Source organism: Emys orbicularis, chromosome 8 (genome assembly GCF_028017835.1).
Source record: "Emys orbicularis isolate rEmyOrb1 chromosome 8, rEmyOrb1.hap1, whole genome shotgun sequence".
Classification (NCBI taxonomy): Eukaryota; Metazoa; Chordata; order Testudines; family Emydidae; genus Emys; species Emys orbicularis.
The window spans coordinates 65,760,434-65,787,280 of NC_088690.1; the positions used below are offsets into that span (position 1 = coordinate 65,760,434).

Consider the following 26,847-nt stretch of genomic DNA (forward strand, 5'->3'; position numbering starts at 1 on the left):
TTTCAGGTAAACCTGCAGCTTTGGGGCAAGTAATTCAGACCCTGGGTCTTTGTTGGAGCAGACGTGAGTGTCTGGCTCAGCAAGACAGGTGCTGGGGCCCCGAGCTGCCAGGGAAGGCAGGGGTAGTAGTAGTCTTGGCACATCAGGTGGCAGCTCTCAAGGGGGGGGGTTCTGTGATCTAACCCGTCACACCCATGTACCTTTGAGGATCCAGGACTAGGTTTTTAACAAAAAAAATTATGAAATATGGGGCTCGATAACATGGAAAGGGATAACTACCAGACAACATACACAACATAATGGAAATCTTTGACCCAAGGAACTGCCTGAAACTAAACTTGTAGGCTAGATCTAATGTAATTAACATGCTTTCCGATCCAGGCTACTCTTCTCGCTGATGCTTCCTTTGTGAAGTTAGGGAGACATTAGAAAATGAAGAAATTTATTTCTCCTGAATAATAATACAAGGCAAACTTTAAAGTTCTACAATTAAATGCAACACCAGAGCCAGAGGCCACTAAATATCAAAGGACATTAAATTAAACGCATGGTCTGCAAGGATTCCAGGAATGATCTTCATGTGTGGAACAAGGATTTAAACCGTTCTAGAACTACAGGGATTGGATGAGACCTGCCTCATGGCAGATTATTTTACATCTACCTACTGCAGGGTTTCCTGCAGCTTTCCCCGAAGCATCTGGTGCAACCAGTCAGAGACAGGATCCTGGACTTGCTGGAGCATGTGTCTGACCACCCCTATGTGAAGTTATCTAATTCAGGAGAGTTTTTCTGAATAACTGGCTACTGTGTTAACTGAAATGGGATGATATATTCCAAGGCCAGAAGGATCCACTGTGATCATCTAACCTGACCTCCTGGACAACACAAGCCAGAGAACTGCCCCAAAGTAACGCCTAGAGCAGATCCTTTAGGAAAACATCCAGTCTTGATTTACAAATTGCCAGGGATGGAGAATCCACCCTGACTCTTGGTAAATTGTTCCAGGGGTTAATTACCCTCACTGTTAAAGCATGAATTTTTATTTTCAGTCTGAATTTGTCTAGCTTCAGCTTCCAGCCATGGGAGCTTGTGATACCTTTGTCTGCTAGACAGAGGAGCCCATTACTAAAAATGTTTTCTCTATGTGGGCACTTAGACTGTCAACCAGTCACCTCTAAACCCTTCCTTTGTTAAGCACAATAGATTGTCCTGGAGTCTATCACTGTGAATCACGTTTTCCTTTAATCATTCTTGTAGCTCTTCTCTGACCCCTCACCAATTTATCATCATCCCCTTGAACTGTGGACACCAGAACTGGACACAGGATTCCATTCGCATCAGGGCCAAATACAGAGGTAAAATAACCTCTCTTTTCATATTCAAGATTCCCCTGCTGATGCATCCAAGGATTGCATGAGCCCTCTGGCCACAGTGTCACACTGGGAGCGCATGTTCAGCTGATTATCCACCATGCCCCCGAAATCTTTTTCAGGAGTCAGTTTCCCAGGATAGAGTCTGCCATCCTGCAAGTATGGCCTGCATTCTTTGATCCTAGATGTAGATATTTACATTTAGCCATATTAAAATGATAAAGGATGTATAACCTGCCCTTGCAGAGGAAAGAGCCTCACTGAATGAGTCTCTTCCCCTCTCTAACACCCATGATTCTAAACATGTCACTGACTGTCGGTATCTTCCTCAACAGGGCTCTATGTATCATGTGACTGGCCCAGCCATTGGGGTGTCATTTCATGATGTTTCAATGGCAGGCTTTCTTCCAGCTGTGTCCATCTCCTCTCTGTGACCCACTGTACAGATAAGGGGAAACTGAGGCACAAAGAGACTAAGTGACTTGCCCAAGGTCACATGGGAAGTCTGTGGCAGAGCAGGGACTTGAACCTGGGTCTCCCCTGTCCAACCATCCTTCCTCCCCCACACAGCAGGAAGCCAGTAGTAACTAAAATGCTAATAGGAAATTTGTTCCAGGAATGAGTTGCAGGCAAAGGTTTGCCAGACAGAGAAATAATGAGCCTCTATAAAGCCAGCTTTGTCCAGCCCCCAAAACTAATTAAAGGAGAAATTCATACCCATTTTTGCATCCAGCTACCCCAGCCCGATGTACTGTCACTCCTTAGCTCAAAGGATTCTACTGAAGTGGAAAAAATTTGTTTTTACAGGGAAACAATGTAAATTAAAACTGGAAAAGGACAAGAATTTAGTGGAGGCCAATACAGAGACACAAGTTAGTTTTGTACACAGAAATAAATACTGACCTAATCCAACCAAGTGCAAGAAGAAGATTCGGTAGAGTGTGCGTTGACCCAGGAATGATGCCCTCCAACAGCTATGGACTGAGCAGGCAGGGCCGGCTCTAGGCACCAGCAAAACAAGCTGGTGCTTGGGGCGGCACATTTTTAGGGGCGGCATGGCCGGCGCCAGAATGCCGCCCCTAAAAATGTGCCCCGGCCGCCCTAGCTCACCTCCGCCGCTGCTGCTGCCGCCGCTCGCGCACCGCTACTCGCCCTCCCTCCCAGGCTCTCAAACCTGGGAGGGAGGGAGGGGGAGACTCCGAGTGGCCGCGGCGCGGGCGCCGCTTCTCCCCCTCCCTCCTAGGCGTGAGAGCCTGGGGGGAGGAGGCAGGGAAGGGGCGGAGTTGAGGCGGGGCCGGGGTAATTAAAAAACGGGGGGGGGGGGCAGCCAAAATTGTTTTTGCCTTGGGCGGCAAAAATCCTAGAGCCGGCCCTGTGAGCAGGGTGCTCTCATTCCCATAAAAAAAGTTGCTCCTAGATTAGAGGTGAGTGGGCTTCCAGGCCCATACAGACAGGAGTGGCTAAAACTGGCAGGAGGCAGGCAAAAGCTTCTAGACAAGAGCTGCCTTTAGGTAACTTACTTTCTTTGAACTACTGCACTTCAAAGCCAGATCAGTGACACTTGCTGTAGCATTCACATAGGTGGCTCAGTTTAGCAAGGATCTCTCTTTGCTAAAAGTACCAACGCTGACCATGTTGGAAAGCACACTGTCATGTGAGCCCGATTCTGCTCTTACCTTCACCAGCATAAAAATCAAAATCACTCTCTGAGAACAACGGGCTACACTACACAGGAAGTGAGAGAAGAAGTGGGTCCAGGACTGAGCTCAGGAACCTAAGAAGAGGCCCTTTTCCAAGGCCACAAGCATGGAGAAGGCTACAGGCTGTGTAGATAATAGAGGGCTTTCTATTCTCACACATTCCCCATCTGAACCCTGAGTTTGACTATGGACTAGGATTGTACATTAAACCTTAATCAGGTTTCTGTAGCTCCAGGAACTAATGACTTTTAAAGGGAGGTTAATGTATAGCTAACTATACTTCCAAGAATAATTCCTAAAAAATATCTTGGATCCTAAAGCATGCTAAAGCTTCACCCCCTGCACCCAGGCCCCATGCCGATGCCCACCTCCCCTGCATCCGGACCCCCACATCTGCATCCAGACCACCCCCCACTGAGCCCCACCTACCATGCATCCAGACCCCTCCCACTGAGCCCCTCCCCCCTGCATCTGGACCCTCACCCCTGCACCCGGACCACCCCCATTGAGCCCCCCACACTCAAACCCCCACCCTGGCAAGTTCCACCCCCCCGCACCTGGACCACCCCAATAAGGCCCCTGCCCCAACCAGCTGCACCCGGACCCCCCCCCCAACAAGCCCCTGTGCATCCAGAGCCCCTCCAAACCCAGACCCCCACTGTGCCGCCTGCACTCAGATTGCCCCACACACCCCACATCTGTATCTTGATTACACCCATGCAAACCCACTGAATACACACTGCAGTTGCACAGATGCAGCGTAGGAATTGCTCAGACCCGAGGTCCATCTAATCCAGTTTTATCTCAGATGCTTCAGAAGAAGCTAAAAGAATCTGGCAAAAGGCAGACGTAGAATACTCTTCGCTCAGGAAGCTTTCATCTTAATCCTTACTAGAGGGATTGGCTGAAGCTGTGAAGCATGAGGTTCCTTCCATTTCAAAGCATGATTTCTGCTCCCAGGATCTCTGTAACTGTTTATGCATGAGAAGGGGAAAAACCCCAATTTGACTTTCAGATCCCAGGCCAGGTTTGCAGGATTGGCAGTTTAAAAAAGCCATCTCTGTCTGTGTGACTTGAGCAAATGGGTTTTGTGATCAGATGTAACGTGACCATGCCATGTTATTTTTCATCACTTTTGGGGAGTGAGCTGCTCTCTCGTAGAGGCTGGAGTTGTGTGCGAGGAGTGGACAGCATTTTTGCTATTAATATGCTGTTATTTTTAGGCAGCACATTTTATTTGACTACCATCATGTGACCCATCATAGTAATCTAGCACCGGATGTATGGTGTAGTGGGAGACTGGGAAAGTGAAACTTTTAATCCTTCCCCTGTAGTCTTGACCTCCTGGCTCTTGTTTCTCCATGATGCATCCTTTTCACTCCTGTTTGTATAGGTGCGTAGAGATACATCTGTCTGGCAAGCCCTGCTCTTTGAAACATCAAGATAGAGGAGTCAGCCTGAAGGACAAGTCTTCAGAGTGGTAGAAGGAAAAGCTGTGAAGTGCCTGAGAATAGGGGCTTATGAAAGTGCCTCCAACTAAAACTACAGTACTGACATAGAACAGTCTCTCCCAGGCTGAACAAGGACTGGTGTAAAAACGAACAGGAGTACTTGTGGCACCTTAGAGACTAACAAATGTATTAGAGCATAAGCTTTCGTGGGCTACAACCCACTTCTTCGGATGCATCAAGGTGCCACAAGTACTCCTGTTCGTTTTTACAGATACAGACTAACACGGCTGCTACTCTGAAGGACTGGTGTGGCATCTACTAGTGAAATCTCCTTATGTGCCAACCGGGATAGGATTGGCTATGAGACTTCCTACAATCATTTTTCTACCTTCCCAGAGGGACCGGCACCAGCTGGCACTGCAGGTTGTAGGAGAGCACTCTTGCTGCTGCCTCAGCTGATGGTCACAGTGGTGAGCCCACAGGGAGTCTGCAAGAATTTCTATTTTAAATGCCCCAAATCACACCTCCAACTCACCTGTGGCACAAACCATCCCTTAATGAGTGGGAAGCTTAGAGGCTGACCACGCTTGCTCAAACCCTCCCTTCCCTGACTTGTTTCACAGGCTCTCCAGTCTCAATTAGCACGTATGGCCCTGAATATTAAGATGACCTGTCCACACTGCACATAGGTTGTTTCTTTTGGCCTGTGGCTCACTCTCTCAGCGTATGCGCAGGGTGCCCAGCCATTTGATAGCATCGTCATCAGCCAGGTGGAGAGCCGGTAGCTTGCCAGCAAAATAAGTCAGTGGGCACTTGTCAAGGATATGCAACAGTCTGAAGTTGACTACATCTACATCGTGGATCATTAGAGAAACCCCATTTAAAGACACTGGCTGAAACCAGCCTCGTGTGAGACAAGTGACATCAGACAGGAGCACAGTACTCTGGTGTTGAATAGCAGAGGGCAAGGGCTGATGTTCTAAGTGTCCAGGTGCTCGCATCCCAGGTTGAGTCAGACAGTTTTCGGTACATATTGTTCTGAGTGTCAACTTTGGCTGCTGTCTTCTTCAAGTGGTTGTGGGACATCAACGGTGTATCCAATGTCGGGTGGAGGTAAACCGGGTTTGGGTTGTCCTGCAGGCATGGGCCGTTCAGGCTCAGCTGCAGGTGCCATTGACTACAGTAGCCTGCCGTGAGCTTGAGATCATCAGTCAGGACCTCATCTCACTCATCGGTTATCAGTCCGAGTTGCTCAGCAGGAGCGGGGAACTTGAACATCCTGGGCATTATTACCACTCTTGTGCGGAGGACGAGATGCGGCCCAGGAGCCTGTAGCAGGACTGCAGGTTTTCTGTCACGACAGTAGGGGCAGTCAGAGATCAGGCTTGGTCACTTCTGACATTCCTACTTTCCTCACACACAATGCAGTCTGCCCATTGTTTGCTGGGCCAGGCTTTTGCCAAGGACCATGTAGTGTTCTGCATTCCATGGTACATATACTGGAGGACCAGTTCCTGGCAGCAGCCAGGGGTCTGTGAAAGCCTGTTGGTCACAAACTCACTGCAGTCTGGCAGCCTCACATACCTTAGGAGTTAGAGAATTGATATAGCAAAGCAGCCCAGTGTTTGCCCCTGGGTAACTGCAGGCTGAAGAGGTATTATAAAAAAAGGTCATAATTCAAGCAGTAGGGTCTTCCACAGCTTCAGTCCTCTGCTATGAAAACTCCATTGGACCAATAGCTGGCTCTTTCAGCTAAAGCCAGAGTCCTTTTCCTGCTGGAGTGGTTCTCTGAGTGTTTATCGGATAGTCCAACTGATGTGATTACCAATGGGTAGCTAGAATGCAGGAAGTGGGGAGAACACACATCTATAGCTTTGACAGCAGTAGGGGAGTGGAAGGACAATAGTGAGGGAAACACACAGCTCTTGTATACGGGCTGAGCTCTGCAGGTCCTAGCACCTGCGATGCACAGCCCTTATTGCCTAATCTACCCTTTTCAAATTTACATCCCTATGCATCTTACAGCTGCCCTTTCTCAACAGTGGCACTGGAGAACTAGCATGTTTCCTCTGAGCCCCTCCTACATTCAGCTTTCTATGTACACACTCCTCTGCTATTACACACCCATGTTTAAGATTTTTAGGGAGAGGAGGGGTGGCTGTGATTTTTGCGTCCCTGTACAGATGCCACAGTGGGAAGGTAAATATGCACATTAGCTCTGAGAATCACAGATAGTCGCCTACTGAGCAGTTAAAGAGGCTTCGTGTGTTTCCAAGCAGTGGTGCTGGAACTTTTAGAGTGGGGGTGACGTGTGTTCACGCCCCCCGCTGCTCCCTAGAGCTGGGCCATGGCTCCGGGAGGGGGAAATGTGGACAGTGGTAAGGGGACCAAGGCTGGGGGTGGTTGTGGAGCTCTGGGTGCGAGGCTGGGAGCGGAGCCCTGCGTAAAACCTCGGGGTGTTGCAGTACTGCCCCCCCTCCCCCGCATCTTTAGTTCCCACGCCTATGTTCCCAAGAGGAGGATGTGTTCCTTCAGTCAAGTTAAAAGTAACACAAATGCAGGCACACTTCTAATGCAGTTCTTCAGTCATCAGGGCATCAAACTGATCATATTTAAAAATCATCGATCTAGCTTTGGTGTAATAAGACAGCGGAAAGCTGATCTCCTGTGGATTCCTGATAACCTATGAGCACTTTCAGTACTTAGACCCCCCCACTACAGACAGGAAACCAGCATGTTTTTCAAATATTCTCCTGCCTCCTGTCACGCTCTGGCATTCTGCAAATCAGAAAATGCATTCCCCCCCCCGCCCCGAAAGCCACAAAAGATTCACCAGGAGTTCCACGCTTACAGTCAAAAATAGGTTTAGTGGAATGTCTTTAGTCACAGCTGTAAGCAGCAATACTGAAAACACTTAGCTTGCACATCTCCATGACAGTACAGAAAGTCTCTTGGTTTGTAGAACCTAATTTTTTTTAAAAAAACATGAGACAGTGACATCCTTGCAATTATTCACAGAATGGTTAGATTCCCTTTAACATAATGCTACTTTCCTCCTCCTTCACTTGCATGAAACAACTGAGCTCCTACCTTCGGCAGTTGGCAGTAGGAAACTGTGTTTAAATTATAAATAACCTCATTACTACTTAACTATATATACAAATAAAATGTATTAGCAAGTAGCTAGTTCCAAACGGGGATTCCTGGAATATAGCAAAAAATAGGGTTTGGACATTCAACCTTGTTATAAATCAATGTATATGAAAAAGGGTCATTTGGCAGTTCTCAGAATGCCCTAGTTAGAACTGGCTACTTGCCTCTTTCATCATCTTGAAAAAAATCACCTCAGCTATATACATATGTTTCATTTAAATTACACAGCAGCTTTTATCATCCCAGAGCCGCTTCCACAGAGATCTCCAGCCATCAAGTCAAGTGTGGTATTTCAGGATGATAGGTACTGTAAGAGAGGTAAAAAACAAAACAAGTCTTTAAAACCATACATATACAAACCTAGTATCGATCAGTATCAGAGCTGCAGAAGAGAAAAGGAAAAGGTTACTCGCCTTGTGCAGTGACTGTGGTTCTTCGAGATATGTCCACCTATGGGTGCTCCATTTCTGGTGTGCATGCGCCTTGCAAGGCCTTGATCAGAGATTTTCTGTTAACAATGTCTGTTCAGTCCACATATGCACTCTATACAACCTTGTGCCGCGCTCTGAGTGTGTATAGGGCTGCACGGGCGAACTACCCTCATTTCCTTCTGTATCCGAACGTCCAACAAAAACGGGGAGGAAGGAGGGCAGGAATGGAGCACCGATAGGGAAACGTCTCCAAAAACCACAGTTAATGCACAAGGTGATGAACCTTTTTATCTTCAAGTGGTGTCCCAATGGGTGCTCCATTAGGTGGCTCCCGAGCAGTATCCTCACCAGGAGCAGGGGGCTTCAGAATCCAGTCCAAGACTGAAGACGGTACAGCAGAACCAAGCACTGCATCAGATCTGATGGCATGGACCAAGGCATAGTGTTCAGAAGAGGCATGCACTAGGGTCCACTTAGCAGCTCTGCAAATCTCAGACACAGGAATGTTTCTGAGTAATGCTGTGGAAGTTGCTTGTGATATGGTAGTATTATCCTTTGGCGTGGCAAAACACAAGCCGTATCATAGCAAGCGGTAATACACCCAGAGATCATCTTGAAAGTCTCTGTAAAGAGATCTTGGACCCCTTTGATCTTTCTGCAATGAAGACAAGTATAGGTGATTTCCAAAGTTGCTTGGTTCAATCCAGATAAGAGGCCAATGCTCATTGTACATCTACTGTATGAAGGGAAGTCCCCCGCTCAGATTTATGTGGGTTAGGAAAAGGTACCAGTTGATGAATAGACTGGTTAAGATGGAAATCTAACAGCACCTTAGGTAAGAACTTTGGGTGTGGTTGTAGGGAGACCTTGTCTTTGAAAAATATTGTAAATGCGGGGTCTGCCATCAAGGTTCCAGTTTCTCCAACCCTACGGGCTGATGCAATAGATACTATAAAGGCCATCTTCATAGATAAGTGAAACAAGGAGTAGGTTGCCATAGGTTCAAATGGAGGTCCCATAAGGTATCAGAGTACCAGATTGAGATCCCAAGTCACAGTAGGATCCTAAACCTAGGGATAAAGATTCCCTAGACCTTTAATAAATCTGAAGGACATAGGGTGCGCAAAAATAGAAACCCCTCTGGTGGGGAATGAAATGCTGATATCGCAGTGAGATGAACCTTTGAGATAAATTATAAACCCTATTTTTAAAATCCAGCAAATAATCCAAGATGGTTGACAGTGGAGACGATTCAGTGGAGATGCACAAGGGGAGTGATGGTGACACCAGTGGTTGAAACTTCTTCTGTTTCTGAAGATAAGTAATTCGAGTTGACTCCCTTCTACTGTTCAGAAGTAAAAACAGTAGACTTCTACAGTACAATCAAAAAAGCTAACAGAATGTTAGGAACCATTGGGAGATAGATAATAAGAGAGAAAATATCATAATGCCACTATAGAAATCCATGGTATGCCCAAACCTTGTATACCACATACAGTTCTGGTTGCCCCATCTCAAAAAAAAAGAAAAAAGATACATTAGAATTTAAAAAGTACAGAGAAGGGCAATAAAAATGATTTGGGGTGTGGAACAGCTTCCATACAAGGAGAGATTAAAAAGACTGGGACCGTTCATCTTAGAAAAGAGACAACTCAGAATACCATAGAAGTCTACAAAATCATGAATGGTATGGAGAAAATGAATAAGGAAGTGTTATTTACCCCCTTCACAGAACCCAATGAAATTAATAGGCAGCAGGTTTAAAACAAACAAAAGGAAGTACTTCTTCACACAATGCACAGTCAACCTCTGGAATTCACTGCCAGGGGATGTTGTAAAGGCCAAAAGTATAACTGGATTCAAAAAGATTTAGGTAAGTTCCTGGAGCATAGGTCCATCAGTGGTTATTAGCCAAGATGGTCAGGGACGCAACCTCATGTTCTGGGTGTCCCTAAACCTCCAACTGCCAGAAGCTGAGACTGGACGACAGGAAATGGATCACTCAATAAATTGCCCTGTTCAGCGGGAAGCACCTGGCATTGGTCACTGTCAGAAGACAGGATACAGAGCTAGATGGACCATTAGTCTGATCCAGTATGGCCATTCTTATGTTCTTATAATTAGTAATATGTGTATTCCTGTTCAGCAGGTGAATTCTAATCCCATGAACCATCTAGGAGACATGCTTGTTTACAAGCATCGTCCACCAGGGAATTAGGTGGGGGTTGGAAAACAAAAATTCCCAGTCCTTCGGGAAACATTTTATTTTTTAACCGCCCCCTTACAAGTTGGCAGTATGGTGGCAGGAGTTTGCCACACATTTGCTGGATCCAGGAATGCTTCATTAATGGGTAGCGCAACCCAAGTGAGTGTTGCCAACTGCAGAACTTCCAGGAGCTTGTGATGTGAGTGTAACTTCCTTGAGAGGTATCTAGAGGGTGTCCACCACCCTCTTCACAAGGTTCTGGAATCGACTAACAGCGTCAGTCATCGATGGTGGAGGCACGTCTGTCTCAACAGGAGACAAAGAAAATAGGGGCCTGAGTGGTAGTCTTTTTGTTCGCCCTAGCCTCTTGTCATCAAAGGCCTCCTTGTGTTCGGGGTTTGGTGGAGGAGGCCATGGGACTCTAGTTTTCTGGTGTGGTGGAGCCAGAGATCTGGCAAATTGCTGCTGATACACTGCCCAAGGATCCCAGTATGGCCAGTAGGGAGGCCCATATGGGAGAAGGATTGGTACCCAGGACTGATCCCACCATCCCAGACATGGGCAAGGGGCTTTGTCAAAGTATGGGTTCCAGTAATGGAGACTCCTGCACTGATAAGGAGAAGACTGAATGTCTCCTTCATCCTCTGCAACATCCTCCAGTGGGCCCAGTAGAAAAGGGTAGAGAATCCTGCGGTACCAGGAAGCACTCATCATCCAGAGACTGGCATCTTGGTACCGAGAGTCATTTGGAACCCATAAGCAGCAGGGACTCTGGTTCGTCTAACACTGACATGTCGCTGAAGTAATGGAATTCCTGCGGTACTGAGTGGGTCAGTGCTGATGCAGCAGTTGGCTTGGGCGGTACTGTAGGTTTGTAGCATGTAGGCACCAGGGCTGAAGATGTGTACTTTGATTTTGTCAGTACCAACAGAGCCAAATGGGAATGCACTGCTGGCAAGTTTGAAATAGACAGTGCCGATCTGGAGGCAGACGATACTGGGGCCTTGCCAGTGCCGTGTTTCTCTGAAGTGATCTGGAATGTCCCTGCTCCACTAGTACCACAGGAGGAATCTTTCACCTCCATGGTACTGAGTCGAGAGTCAAGACCTCCGATACTGTAGACCTAGCACAAGATCAGGACTTCTTGGGAGCTGGCTGTTTGGTGGGAGACCAAGCTCCTTCCTCTTCAGAGCCTTCCCTGAATCCCCTGAGATCTTCCCCCTCTTAGGCGAGCCATTAGTTGAAGTCAAAGGGGCACTGGATCTGTCTGGAGACAGATGTACGGGGCAGATGTCTCCAGACCTGACTTGGAAGTGAGTCAAAGGGAGCACTACACCAGTAGCAGCTTCAGTTTGGTTCCCCATTCTTCTGAGCTTTAGATTTTAGAGCCAGGTGACAGTTACACCTTTGGGAGATGTGGGATTCTCCCAAGCAACAGATACATTTAGAGAGGCTGTCGCTGATCGGGATAGCCTACTGACAAGAGAGGCAGTGTTTGAAACCTGGTGAGCCAGGCATGCCCCCAGCCAGGCCAAATAAGTTCCCCAGAAAAAATGGGAGAGGAAAAACTGAAACCTCTCACAGCTATCTAACTAATTCTGTACTAACAGCAACTAACCCTAACTAGGAACACTACATTAACTAAACAACTTCAAAACACGCTGAGACGGGCACGAGGTGGATATGCTAGGGCTCTTTGTCAGGCCAAGGCAGCCAGAGTGGTGCCCCCGCGCAGCCCTATATACCCTTGGCATGCAGCACAAAGTTGTATAGAGTGCATGTGTCGGCCAAACGGACACTGCTAATGGAAAACCTCTGATCCAGGACTAGGGAGGTGCATGTGCACCTCAAGTGTCGTACCCACACAGACAGTACTTGCAGAAGAACCAGATTTCCTTAGTCAACCAAGGGACCGCAAGTAAAAATATATTTCCTTGTTCAAATGGATGAAAATGGCACAGGCTCTTGTCCCTGTAGCATTTGTGCAGGATGCAAATTGAATCCATTTCCAACTCCCCAAACCAAACCTGATGGGATTGTCCATCAGTGTCACTCCAGTCGCTACCATTCCAGCTGTTGGCTCTAACTCTTTCACTTCCTGACTGCATTTCAGCAGGATGAGATAGTCCCTAAGGATATTAGGTTTTTGCTTACTACCAAGGCAGGGCCTTGCATAAAGCTACACCTGTACCACTGCTCCTACATGGATGGGAGAATTTTCTCCCAAGATCAGCAGCAAGGAAGGGCCTTGCTGTTGTGCTGGCCTCCTGGGGTCCCTTGTTAAAACTCGGCCATCCATCTCAAAGGAAGGGTGGAATGACTTCTCTGCCTCAGAGCAGCGCTCTCTCTGGTTATTGTTTATGTCACTGTAGTGCCTAGAGCTCCCATTGCACTAGGTGCTATAGAAAACACACAGGACAGGGAGTTTACACTCTAAATAGACACGACAGGCTAAGAGTGGGAGGGGAAACAAAGGCACGGAGAGGGAAGTGACTTGCCCAAGGTCACACAGCAAGGCTGGTGACAAGGTTTGGAATAGAACCCAGCTCTGAGTCCCAAGCGTATACTCAAGCCACTGGCCCACACTGCCTGCCAGAGATTATTATACAAGCCCCTTTTGAAGGGAGCTTTGTCTCAGAATAGACAAATTGCCATAGATTACAGGTATTTTCAAACATTTTCTGAGAGAAGGTACCTCAGACCCTTTGGGTCTTCAGTCCATCTCCCTTCAGACTTTGCAAGCTGATCACGGTGCTATGCACTGAGTTTCCAGGAATAGGGTATCTCTTTTGTTGAGAAAGTGCAACTCCATCTCCTGCCTTGGTAATGGTTATTAGAAGGTCTTTGTTTAAACAAGAAGAAATTTCCTACACACATGCCTGTAATCCCAGCATGGCAGGGGTTCAGCACAGGCAAGGGGAGCCCTTGGTTAAAATATTGGCTGCATGTGACTGAACATCCCTAAGGAGCAAGACTTGGGGTCACTGGCAATTTCTGTTCAAGTGCTACTGATCAGGTCACATGTGGATGGCAAGGAAGTTCTAAGTGTCAATTTTAACATTATTTACAGCAAACACAATGTTTCAATGTAAAAATAAAATCACCAACCATGCAGGGAAGGGTTGTCAATACTTACTGATGATCACTAGCAAGAGGATGACAGCAACCAAAGCTACAAGGGCCTTCATCTGCCAGAAGAGCGCAAAGAGAGGGAGGAATTACCTTCCTGACATGAGACCACATGTTTGGCTTGTTCTAAATTAAATGAATCACCTCCCTGTTTAGATACAGGACAAGGTATCTGTTCCCCTATCCCAGGATACTGTTGATGCCACTCCACAGACCAGATGGAAGGGAGTGTATTTCAAACAAATCACTTTAGCTGACACCAATTCCTAAACCAGCTCTCTGGTGTCTCTTGGTTTAGAAAGCAGAAAATAGAGGGGAGTTTGGGGTAAGCTGCATACCTGATTTGGAAAAAAACACCCCAATATATCAACACAAGAGTGTGTATAGATGTGATCATATACAACATCTATCAGCACTAGAAAAATGTTCCCTGATACCTCAAACGCCGAGGCCAAAAATTTTCAAGCCTAGGTACCTAAAGTAAGACTCTCCCAAGTAACAGTATCCTGACAGAGCAATGCATGCTGGTACTCATGGTCTCTGCTGGCCTCAGCTCTGGATTCAAGATAAGAGTGGCTGCAATATGCCCCATTTTCATACAAGCTAGATACAAATCTCAGATTCTGGCAATCTTCTCACGTTACTCTTAATAGGACCAAATTTTAAGAACGTGCATTAAGAAATCCACTCCTTCCCCTCTCCATTTACTCACCTTGCACCCTCGCCACCACATCTGTCTTCGAAGCTGTTTGGATCGGTTGCTGAACGCTGTTGCATTGTCTGATAAACTTTCTGCATCACATGGAGAGAGAAAAGAATTAAAGGCATAGCAGCATGGGCACATCTAGAAGCACAAACACACCAGAAAAAAAGGACTCCGGTTCTGCAAATTCACTTATTCTTAAACCATAAACTAGGCAACCAGGGAATATACACAATTGCCAAGTGCTTCTGCATAATTATATTGAAATTCAGCATGCTGTGTTTCATCAACATGCTGAAATTCACTAGCAACACAGTAGAACTTTGCCAACACAAACTAATGACTAGGAGACCGATTATAAATGGTGAATGTATTTTACAAATTGTAAGTGAACAGACAAGAAAAAAAATGGTCTTTGTCAGTTTGCATAAGAGTAGTTTAATTGTGGCAACACCATAAGTATACTAGAAACTATAAAAGTCATGGAAATCAGCATTACAAGACATGATTGTAGTGTTCTGCAATTAAGCCTTTCTCCTGAAACACAAGGTGAAATTCCCAAGAATTTACAGTAATGAGAATTTTCAGCTCTGCAGAATAGCAGAACAAGAATGAGTGAGGTTCCACGGTAACTTGTAAGGGTCCCAAATACATTATAGCATATAAAGTCAAGTCTTTTATAAGTGGACCCTTCAGGTTAAAAACACAATAGGCTGAAAGAGGGAGAATTAAATTTAAGTTGAAATATCCAGTAGGACTACTAAAAAAAAAGCAAAGTGCTGCTGCAAGTGACCAGCTCAAGCCAGCAACAGATGAGGGGTATAGAAATCTAGAAGGTATGTTAAGAGAACAGCCATGACATGATGGAGACTTACCCCTAGCTGGGAATGATACTAACTGGGGAGGTGTTGCAAACATCAGCAAGGTCAGAAAAACTATACAAAGGGACCTACAGAGGTTAAACATCTAGACAGCAAATAAAATGAAGTTTAAGCTGGCAAAATGCAAAGCCAATACATCGGGGGAATACTAATCTGAAATGCAGCTATTCGGGGGAGGGAGGATCTCTTTCAAGACTCCTGCCTCCCTAGAGAAAGGGTAGGGGCAGAGAGCCGGTAAACAAGAACGTACAGTTCCAATTTAAGGACAATGAAAGTCAATGCAGAGGTATCAAGGGCAGATTTACAAAGGTATTTAGGCACCTTGCTGCATCTTTAGGCACCTAAATATCTTAGTAAATCTGGTCCCAAGTCATGACCCAAGTTGATAACAGTGTTTTATATAGGACTCTGGTGAGATCGCATATGGAGCACAGCACACAGGCTGAATACCAGCAGGCTGCCAAGTCTTTACTCCTGGGAGAATTCTGCGCCACTGCGCATGTGCAGAATTCATGTCCCCCACAGATTTCTTTGTTCCCCAGCAGAAAAATGACTTTCTGACGGGTAAGCAAAGGGAAGACACAACAGCGGTCATGTGACCCTCCCCCGGAGTATGTTTTGGGTGCCCAGGACAGCCAGCAGAGAGGTAAATCACTGTGGGGCAGGGGGCGGGACTGGGGAAGGCCTAGCTGGTGGCTCCTACCCTGCGCCAGGCTCAGCTGCTAGTCCTGGCTGGGTGGGGGAGGACAGGACTTTCTCTTTCCCTGCACGGCATCCAGGGCTGGGTCAGACCCACCCCCAGATTTCTCCCCAGGCTGCAGGAAGCTCTGCAAACTCCCTCGCCTCCCCCTCTCCCCCGCTTCCTGCACCCATCACTCCTCAGCTACAGGGGGAGGGATCACTGTACGGGGAACTGCTCCCCCATCCGCCCAACCCCCTGCATCCAGACCCCCTCATACCCAGACCCTCCCACCGAGCCTCAGCCCCCCAGAATCCCACCTGCTGAGCCCCACTCCCCCTGCACCTGGACCACCCTGATGAGTCACCTGCACCCCCAATCCACTGAGCCCCAACCAGCTGCACTTGGATCCCCACCCCACTGAGCCCCACTCCCTCAGCATCTGGACCCCCCCACGGAACTCCCCACACCCAGACCCCCCTGCAGAGCTCTCTCTCTCTCTCTCTCTCTCTCTCTCTCTCTCTCACACACACACACACACACACACACACCCCTGCTGAGCCCCAACCACCTTCACCTGGACCCCCTTGCAGAATCCCATTACCATTGTACCCAGAACCCCCCAACAAACCTCCAGATCCAGATCCCCCCCACACCCAGATCCCCCATTGAGCTTCCCCACACAGAACTCTCACCCTACACCTGGATCCCCCCACACTAAGCCCCTCCACACTTGGAGCCTGCCTGCTCACACCTAGTGCACCTGGCACAGATGGGCAGGGCCCTGGGGTATTTCTGGGGCAGGCCCAGTCCTTGCGCTGTTTCAGGGTCAGGAGCAGCCTCACTGCTGAGTCCGCGTCCCGGGGGGAGCTGCAGAGTGATCTTCTACCTCTGTGCAGCCAATGGCCTGTGCTCCACAATGCCATGCTGGAGCCCCCACATTTATTTGACAAATAAAATTTGCAGAATTTTAAAAAGTGCACAGAATTGTTTATTTTTTGGCGCAAAATCCCCTCAGGAGTAACAAGTGGAGGGAACATAAAGAGCAACTACCCCAAGTAAGGGGATGGAAGGAGCGATGGACGAGGAATATTTAGAGAACTATTCCTGGGCTGTAAAGAGATGAAGTCGGAGGAGGAAAATGATACGCGGCAAGTTATAAGCACCAAGGGAAAGAAAATGTTTAAGGAGGCTCAAGGAAGTACAGGGATGAAAGTGGAAAAGGGGACACTTGGCTTCCCAACAGACAGACAGTAAGATTGGCAGTCTCAGGCTGGAAACAGCCTCCCAATGGAAGTGGTGTATCCATGGAGACACTTCAAATAGACGTTTGTCCAGATTAGGATATTGTAGGAAACAATCATGCCCTGGGCCCATGAGAAAATGTGCTTTAGCAGGCCATCGTCTCGCTCTGATTTCCAGAATCTGCTGTCATGAAATGGAATCAATCTAACACCATTGCCCGGCAGAGAGGGATGAGGTGAACAGCAAAATAGCCACAATCACCAGGGGAAAGAAGAGGACTTTCAATCCCTTCACTAAGGTTATTCACAGTGGTGTTTTAAAGCTGCCTAGAGGAGCATGCTGTTCCCCAGGACTCAACATGAGGGAGGGGAGGCAGGAAGAGAGTTCTAGAATATTATTAAGTATTCCCACCTGATTTATCCTGTAAGTCATCCAGTCTCTCTCCTCTTTCAATCACCTTGGTGATGTTCTCCTGCATGACGTCAATGACTTCATCCACCTGGTTCTGGACACTAGAGGAAAGTAAAGCCATTAGAAATCACACAGGCCTAACAGTAGCGGGTGTTATGGACTCTATATTCCATTACCGGTGCTTTGGTGAAAGCTGTTTGCACTGAAAGAATGAGCAGCAGTTCACCAATGATACAGACAGACCCAATAGCGGAAAGGTCATTGCGACATTTGAGAAAGTCTGTGGTGGGCAGGATTAACCCTGCGTGTGATGCTGTTCCAGGAGATAGGTGGGTTCTCTCCATAGCGTCATTTACTCTACAACACTTTCTCATCCTCACCCCACGCTCAGGCCAACTGCCTGGAAAGTTGGAGCAATATGTTTATAGATGAGGAATAGTCTTGGTCCATGAACTCAAGGGTGATTTTTCCTGGCTAAGGATATTAGCACTTTATTCTCCGAGGAAAAGGAAGGAGCTTTAATAGCATTTTGTTGCTCTTGCAGTTCCTGCCATATTGTGCTGTTTGACTTTTCTAATCCAGCTTCAGATCTCTCAACATCAAGAGTTTGAGCTAGAACCTAGCTCTGGTTTCCCTGCATTAGCCTCCAGGTCTCCTTCAGGACTCACTCCACACTGCAGAGGGGTATGGAAGTGGCTCAGTCTCTTAGATTGGGATTTTTAAAAAGGGGTTTACGGAACTATGTACCCAGCTCGCTGAAAGTCAGTGTGAGTTGAGTGTCCATCTGCCTTTGTCTTCCTATCAAAAGGAGAGCAATGAAATGGAAGATCTGAAAGCATTCTCAATACCAGAGTCACTTTTTCAAACAATGTTGGGAGAATTAATTAAATCTCTTCTATCTTTGCTATTGTTGGGGTGCTGTGATTTGGCAGGGACTGAGGACATCTGTTAGTTAAGTGTGGCCTTTTAAAGATCTTGTCAAAGATGCGGTCACTATGTCCTTTCTGGAGTGCTAAACCTCAACACAGGGTTGTTAAATAGCCTGGGGATGAAAGCATCAGGAGGGTGTTTCCCCAAGGAAGTCTGCAACTGTATTTGAAGAATCAGTTGCATTTGCCCAAAATGTGTTCAAACAAATTTCAAAGGAACAGATGAAGTAAATTAAGATGAACTATCATATCCCAGCTTCTGAATTCCATATCAGAGGTTAGTCAACAATACAGGTAGTTATTTTGCTGCACAGTAACCAGGTTCAAATCCCTAAGGCTACTGCAAATTCAGAAGTTAACGGACAATGCCATAAAATAACACTCAAAAGCCACATATAACAAAAGTACTTGACTACATTTTGGAGATAATGCACGTTTGTCTTTACTGGAGATGGAAATCAGAAACAGCTTAGGGCCCCTGCAATATAATAAGAACGGCTATACTAGGTCAGACCAAAGGTGCATCCAGACCAGTATCCTGTCTACCGACAGTGGCCAATGCCAGGTGCCCCAGAGGGAGTGAACCTAACAGGTAATGATCAAGTGATCTCTCTCCTGCCATCCATCTCCACCCTCTGACAAACAGAGGCTAGGGACACCATTCCTTACCCATCCTGGCTAATAGCCATTAATGGACTTAAACTCCATGAATTTATCTAGTTCTCTTTTAAACCCTGTTATAGTCCTAGCCTTCACAACCTCCTCAGGCAAGGAGTTCCACAGGTTGATTGTGCGCTGTGTGAAGAAGTCATATGAAATGTACTGGCCTCATGGGACAATGGCAAGAACAGTTGTCTCTGAGGCAGTCAAAGCTAAGCATTGGACAAAACCACCGTTTTCTTCAATGCAAGTAGGTTCTAGGCTCTTACTCTGGTAAGATTATTTTGTTCAGTTTCTTCAACTCATAAAATGCATGGATTGAATATATATCAAATGCCTTGCGTATACTGAATCTGCATAGTTTGAAAAGCTGATGTAAACATGAGAAGGAGAAAAACTCTAGCCATTCCCACATATTCTTGGATATACGTGTCATGTACTAATGGAAAAGGTCCAATGCTTTCCCTATGGCAAAAGATATATCAAAGAACATTTCCAATAGCTAATAATTCACGCTTCCTTAGCAACTACAATCTGAGAATCTCAAAACACCTACCACCAATGATTTCATCCCTGAAACACGGCCATGGGATAGGAAAGTATTATCCCTCCCCATTTCACAGATGGAGAAACTCAGAAAAGTGACTTGCCTCAAGTCGCAGAGCCAGGAATAGGCCTAATAATAATGATGCCACCTAGCTAGCACGTATACAGTGCTTTCCATCAGTAGAGCTCAAAAACATTTTACAAAAGAGTTATCATCATCCCCACTTTGCAGATGGGGAAACTGAGGCACAGAGAGGTGAAGTGACATGCCCATGGTCACCCAGAAGACCAGTGGCAGAGCCAAAAAATAGAATCTAGGTCTCCCAAATCCCAATCCAGTGGTCTTTCTGATAGCCCACTCTGCCACTAGTTTACACTCACCTAATTTTTCTGTCTCCTGAGACCATACGTTCCTCTCATCAAAGCAGAAGATATTATGTAGACAGTTATGCATGGGGCACGTATAAGAACTCCTATTATAATAAACCGCAGATTTGAAAAAAAATCAGGGTTCAGAATAAATGAAGAAAGAGCTTTGGGGGTCTGCAGCTCAAGCAGTCTTACAATCTGAAAGGGATTTAAAATATACAGCATACAGATAGAGAAGCTGTCACCAAAACTGCTCCAGATGCGAAAGGCCTAGAGATGCAACTGCAACTATTAAATCAGAAGTTTCAAACATTTCGAGATGAATAGCGAAAGCCAAGCCAGCACCACAACAATTGTAGGGCTGATCTTCAAAGGCACAAATGTCCCTTGGGTGTCACACTTCTGGGGGCTTTCAATAGGAACTGGGCAGCTAACTGCCTTTTGTGCCTTTGAAAATCTCCCCCTACACGTGCTCATTGCTCCAAAACAGAAAAGAGGGAATCCAGTAAAAAACAGAATAGCAGCACTTGGCTTTTCAAACCTCTATTAATAAAAAACTGGAAACACGGCCATGGGTGGTCACTAATTAAATAGAGAGGGCTACGCGTCTGTCTTGGCATTTCATGCCAGGCTTCGCAAACCACTGCAGCCACACTTTTGTAGTTCCCGTCATCAGCAGACCCCTCTGAAGCAAACTGCTGGCTTAACATTGAGCTGGAGAGGCTGTATTTTTATATGGACGAAAACCAGGCACAAAGCATTATTCTACTGTCGCACAAAAAATAAACTAGCCCTTTCCTGCAGCATATCATAAATTCAGCATGAATTGTTCTGCTACAGGTAGAAGCCTGACTCCCCACAGCTGCTTGAAATCTTCCGCTACAGAAGGGCAGGAAGAGCTGCTAAATCTATTGTTTGTCAACCATTCCCTATTTTGATGAAACTGGCCTGGATACTCACCCAGTGTTTCATCAGCTGCCTCTTAAATAAAGAAAACAATATATGACTCATGACCAAGGCAATCTTAACAGACTTTTTTTTTTTTTTTTTAAACTTCACATTCCTAAACGAAACATGGTAGTAGAAGAAGTGCCAGCTATTCCAAACAGACCATCTTCAAATACCGGATCTACTAAACATATCAGAATCACTTCCAGTGAATTCATTTTCTTCCTTTATCATGACGTGCTGAGACTACCCAGGGGCCAGCAGATGCACTCGTTTTACACTGGATGCACACACCCAAATACTCATATAATTAAAACAGTGATTCACGACCAGCACCTAAACAAAAAGGAGTCATGTTGTCACAAAGCATAGGCAGTAGGACTTCTGGTGTCACTATAAGCCCTGGACAAACTTGGGTGACTCACAGGCAATTACTGCTTCCAAGCATAAGATGGGTGATGAGAGAAGAAAAACAATCACTGGAAAATTAAAAATGAAGGGGCCGATCCCGCTAGCCCTCTGTTTACCAAACTCTCACGGTTTCACATGCGGCGGGCGAGCAGACTCAGGGCTAACATTTGAGACACATTTACTTTGCTTCGCAGTATGTGGATGTACTTAAAATTATTCACTGGCTTTAAAGTAATGAAAAGTCCTCCCAATGACAGGTCTGTAACCAAATTCTCTTGGTTCAAACCACCAGCAGGAATGTATATGGGATGCAAGCGATGTTACATTAGAGTCAGAAAGGAGAGGATCCAACGTGAGGGAAGGTGTTCAAGGAAATCCATGCTATGTACAAGACTCAAAGCATCAGTCATACACATCGACCTCTGAAAAAGGTCTGTATTAAATGGCTATGCAGCTCCAGAGGACTAAAAGTTGGACACTTCATATCTCAGCATCCCAGTGTCCTCTGATTGCAGATAAAAGCTATGCATTGGGTGCTCCAGATCATTATTTATTTGTATTATAGTTACGTCTCAAGGCTCCAATCGTCATCAAGCCTCCATTGTGCTAAGCATGGTACACATGCATGGTCAGAGAGAGCCCCTGCCCCAAGGAACAATCTATATAGACAAGACAAAGTGCAGTAGAAAGGAAGGATTATTTATCCCCATTTTACAGACAGGAAATGGAAACACAGATTAAGGGGCTGTCTATGCCACAAGCCAAGGGATGATTGTAGCCCAGGGAGGCATACCCATGCTAGCTTTAATCTAGCTAGCACAGGGAACCGCTGAAGACAACATGGTGGCACTGGCTGGGAACTAGATGACACACCCGCCAGGGACCATGGTTACCTTCTCTGGTTCCTCACCTGTGCTAAAGCCCATGCCACCACATCTTCATTACTATTATTACCTGTACTAGCTAGATTAAAGCTAGCCCAATTATGCCTACATTCATTTGCAGAGTACACCTACCTTAAGTGACTAACCTAAGGTCACAGAGTCTGGGACTGACCCAGGAATTAAACCCAGACCTTGAACCCCACTCCAGTCCCTTAACCACAAGACCAACCTTTCTCACTGCCAGCCAAAGAGGCCTCTCTAGTACGGGAGTTAAAGATCACAAAGGTCTATTCACAGTGCAATTTTGGAGCAAATTTACATTTTCAACTAGTTCTATCTGCTTGAGGTTGGAAATTCAAGCAATATTGAAAACAAAACATTTTTCATTTTATCAGAGTCCACTCCCCTGCCAAGTAAGAAATGTATTTACAGGGAGAGAACTACTGGCTTTTCAATAATTTTGCTCCTGGGTCTGCATCCTGCCAGGTTTCCAAGTGGAAAAAATTGAATTCATCCTTGCCAGGAAAGTGAGTAAAACAAAAGCAGACACATGTCTCCCATGGCCCCACTTTAGACTAATGACTACAAAGATGCTGGTTTTAAGAAGGACAGAACATCACACAAACCAGAACACCAGCAATGAGATCACTCTCAGCTTAATTCCATTTAGTGTCTGCTTTAATGGTCTACCGAGTTCTGAAGGAAAGGAACCTATCTTTCCCTTTTAGATCCACTGGGCTATGAACTGACTAATATTAGGTGCAATTCATACTTCCAGGCTAAAAAAAGGTGCCACATTCTTCAAGTGGCAGAGACGAGTGACAAAGACACCATGCTACCAACGTGACCTGGGCGGCCTCTCCATGCCTGTTTTGGGGAATAGTCAGTTTTCCAGCAGGCAGCATTGGCCACACATCCCCTCCTACTCTCAGTGATGTGTTGTACAGCTGGATGTTATCACTGAGGTCCCATGTACTCTGTGGCACATTAGACCTCTGATGCAGCCACTTGGAAGGCAGGGAATGAATATGAAACAGTTATGCCATTAACAAAGCAGACGTCTTTTATGCATTTTGACATTACGTTATTTCGCACAGCCTCCAATATGGCTCACGTTTTCATATTGACAACGCAAAACTACACTGCAGAAGTCGTTGGGGGCAGAAGGAATATGACTGGAGGGTTTCTAGAGCTAAGAAAGGGGCAGTTGGAACCTTAGAGCACTAGGGGATGGGGGGATGTATGGCCCATTTGGGGTTGCAGGAGAAACATATTTGCTGCATGCTTCTGAAAAAATGATCAGTAGTGAAACAGTTCATGTTGATCATTGAATGGCCATTCTCAGGTTTCAGAATCAACACAACTGCAATCAGTGAGGCAATTTGCACCTCTCTTTAGGCCTGCAGACACTAGAAAGGTTAACACCCATATTACAGCAATGGTGCTTTTGCACAATTGGTTGCAATAACAGAAAGGAATCAAAGAGTCAAGGTGGGAGAGGTAATATCTTTTACTGCACCAACTTCTGTTGGTGAGAGAGACAAGCTTTCCAGCTCTTCTTCAGGTCAAGGGCTCTGTGCAGCTGGAAAGCACGTCTCTCTCACCAACAGAAGTTGGTCCAATAAAAGCTATTACCTCCCCCACCTTGTCTCTCTAATACCCTGAGAGCAACATGGCTACAACATTGCAAACAGAAAAGACTCAGATGATTTTACCCCTGCGTCATAAAAACCTGCCTTGAACAATTTTTTCATGATCCATTGATAAATGACTGAGTCCTCTTTACAGTAGTAGTCAAACACTGGTAGAGCTCTGCTATGGCTGTAATATGAGTGCTAAAGTTCCTACTGAAGATGCACTCTAGGAGCAATTGTTTCGAACTTTGCATATTCAGAAAGACAAATGCTACACTGGTTTCTGTTCGATTTAAATTTTTAAGGTCAGCTTCACAAGGCTAGAATCAGTCATTGTCTCAATGAAAGCCTCGATTCTGGAGCACAATTTGGCAGCAATCTCCAGAGCTGCAGAATCCACTGGGCCGAGCTCATTAGCATAACTAAGAAATCTGCTTAATGTCAACTTCTGTGAGTGAATTGTAGTGAGGTACTGTGAAAGGTGAAACAGCCACAAGTGTGATACATTTATCTCCACTGACTATAAATGTTGTAACACATTGGGGGAGGTTTTCTAAAGTACCTAAGGGATTTAGGATCACACATCTCATTGCCTTAAATGGGACTTCTGCTCCTAACTCCCTTAGGTGCTTTTTAAAATCCCACCCAGCTCGAGTATCTCATGGGCTTACCCTTGGATTATTCCAGTAAACAAAATTCTAAGTAATATTAATAACCCTCCTGCCCCCCAAAATGGTTGGAAGGCTAGCCTTAAACACATATGCTTCCAGCTTGTCTACCATCAAGCGGCAGTAGGTACCTGCAAACAGCTGGTGCATAGGATCCAATACCTAACTGAGACAACTGACTGACATTCCCCCCCCCCCCCCCCCCCGTGTAAACCTGTTTTAATGTTTAATACTGGTGAGAAGTGCCAATCTCAGAGCCCCGGATTCCAGTGCCATTTCTGCAGAATAGGTATGGTACATGGGCACTGGTACATGCTTCCCCACCCGTTCATCAATGCACCTGAAAAGGTGACTTGCAAAAGGGAACACAGCGTTAGGGTTATACCCTTTTTAGCTTCTGTTGATGTAGAAAGGCAACATGAAAAGTCTGGGGGTTGTCCAATTCTGCTCGTTCTCTACAATCAGTGACCGTCTCCTAAAAAAAGAAGTACCAAAAGTGCATTCCAGCACTATCGCTTCTAAGTGATAGTACCCGAAGGACTAAAACACCCAGATAAATGCTGTAAGAGCATTCTGCAACGTTTCAGCATGACTCAAGCCCTGGTTACATTAGATATTCATCCCTTCTCTAGCTAGAAGATGCTCTTATGATTTGAGAGTTAGCACAATGACGATGATGAGGGCCAAGGCCCTAGGGTAAACCACATTTATTTATTGGAACAAATGGTTGTGCAGTGTCTAGCCTTCATAATCGTGTTGTTAACTTGAGTTAAATTAGTGACCAAATAACTCAAGTTAAAGCAGGAGCATAAACTCTAGTCTAGACTCTAAGACTTTCTTTCTAGAGTGAAAGCTAAGCAATGGAGAGGGAAGGGATTTTTAGTCAGACCACTCAAAAGTTTTTTTAAATGCCAATGACTCAACCTTGCTCCTTCAGCTCAGGCATTAAGAGCTCACAGTAGTCACTCCAAGACCACTCAAAAGTCCTCCAAGCAAAACTAGGGAAACTAGACATTCCTGATATTTCTGAGGTTCAAAATACCTTCCAGGCCTCCTTCACAAGTACATCATAAATATTGGCAAAAGGGCACAAACCCAATTTAAAAACAATCCTGTGCCAGTCACCTTGAACCCTGAGCTATGCAAGAGCATAGCTTAGGCTATGCAGCCCATTCCACCTTCACCTTTCTGTTAAAACCACCAGTTAGAGGCAAATGTAAAGTGGACACCCGCCTACTAGCATCAGTCAGATTCACCAACTCACTGAACAGTAGTGAGAAGCCAATGATTTCCATGGAGTTTTTTTCCAGAACTAATAGGAATGTGCTGAATACAAAGGAGCGAACAGTTACGTAAGGAGCAGCAAACCACAGAGGAACAGGAGGAAATTCCTTTGGTCCACCCCACAAACGCAGGCAGATATCCGAGCGAGTGTAAGAGGCCCAACTGGGCTGTTTCCCAGTGTAAAGGGTACGAACTCCCCTTCAGCAAGCTGGAAACTGGGCTGGGAAGAAGTGACTCCACCAGCCGCTTCTTATTGTAAAGCATGACCTCGAACGCGCCCATGCTGCACCTGGGTGAGCAGACGCCCTAAATCTTTCCTTTCCCCTACACCTGACAACATGTTTATGCCTTTGACGTCCCTCACCTCAACTAATAGGACTCTCCTGCCCCTCTGCTCTACCTTACAGGTCACTGCTAGAGTCTCCTTCCCCTCTTTGGGAACCCTCACCAATTCCCCTTACCTCTCACGTTCAAGGCCCTCCACAACTTTTTTCCATCTCTGCTCCGACTCCCCCATTACTCCTCCTTACCTACTCCCTTTGCATCCTTCTATCATCTTCTTTCACTCTGCCCCTTTTATCTCCACAGGCTCTCCCGTGTGCCCAACAACCACCCTCTGTTCATCCTTAAAAACATCTCTCTTGCAGCCTTTCAGCAACAATTGAACACCCACTTCCCTCCCCCACAAAAAAACAACCAAGGGGAAATCTGCACCATTGTAAGCTTGCACCTTCCTCTGGCCAGCAGGTACAATATGCATCTAAACCGTTCTGGTGGAGCAGTGACTGTTCCAAGATCATAGATTCCAAGGCCAGCAGGGATTATTGTGATCATCTCATCTGACCTCCTGTATAACACAGGCCAGAGAACTGCCCCAAAATAATTCCCAGAGCAGGTCTTTCAGAAAAACTTCCAAATTTGATTTTAAATTTGCCAGTAATGGAGAATCCACTACGACCCTTGGCAAATTGTCCCAGTGGTTAATTACTCTCAGTTAAAAATTTACACCTTATTTCCAGTCTGAACTTGGGTAACTTCAACTTCCAGCCACTGGATCACGATATACAATATCTGTTCTCCATGTAGGTACTGTACATATAGAGTATAATCAAGTCACCCCTTAATTCTCCCTTTATGTTCCAGACAGCACCGGCA

General features: G+C 46.0%; 1 protein-coding gene across 3 annotated transcripts in view; it reads right to left on the reverse strand.

Moving 5' to 3' along the window:
* Positions 1 to 7,368: 7,368 nt before the first annotated feature.
* Positions 7,369 to 26,847, reverse strand: part of VAMP4 (vesicle associated membrane protein 4) — a 30,381-nt gene continuing 10,902 nt past the window's right edge. For 2 of the 3 annotated variants that reach the window (XM_065409608.1, XM_065409607.1), the window contains 4 exons: positions 17,360 to 17,460; positions 14,153 to 14,232; positions 13,448 to 13,499; positions 7,369 to 7,981 (listed from right to left, as the gene is read on the reverse strand). In XM_065409608.1, coding sequence (XP_065265680.1) covers positions 7,953 to 7,981; positions 13,448 to 13,499; positions 14,153 to 14,232; positions 17,360 to 17,460 — 262 coding nt within the window. In that variant the 3' untranslated portion in view covers positions 7,369 to 7,952. The remainder of the gene's footprint in view (positions 7,982 to 13,447; positions 13,500 to 14,152; positions 14,233 to 17,359; positions 17,461 to 26,847) is intronic. The other variant, XM_065409609.1, reaches the window with a different exon arrangement.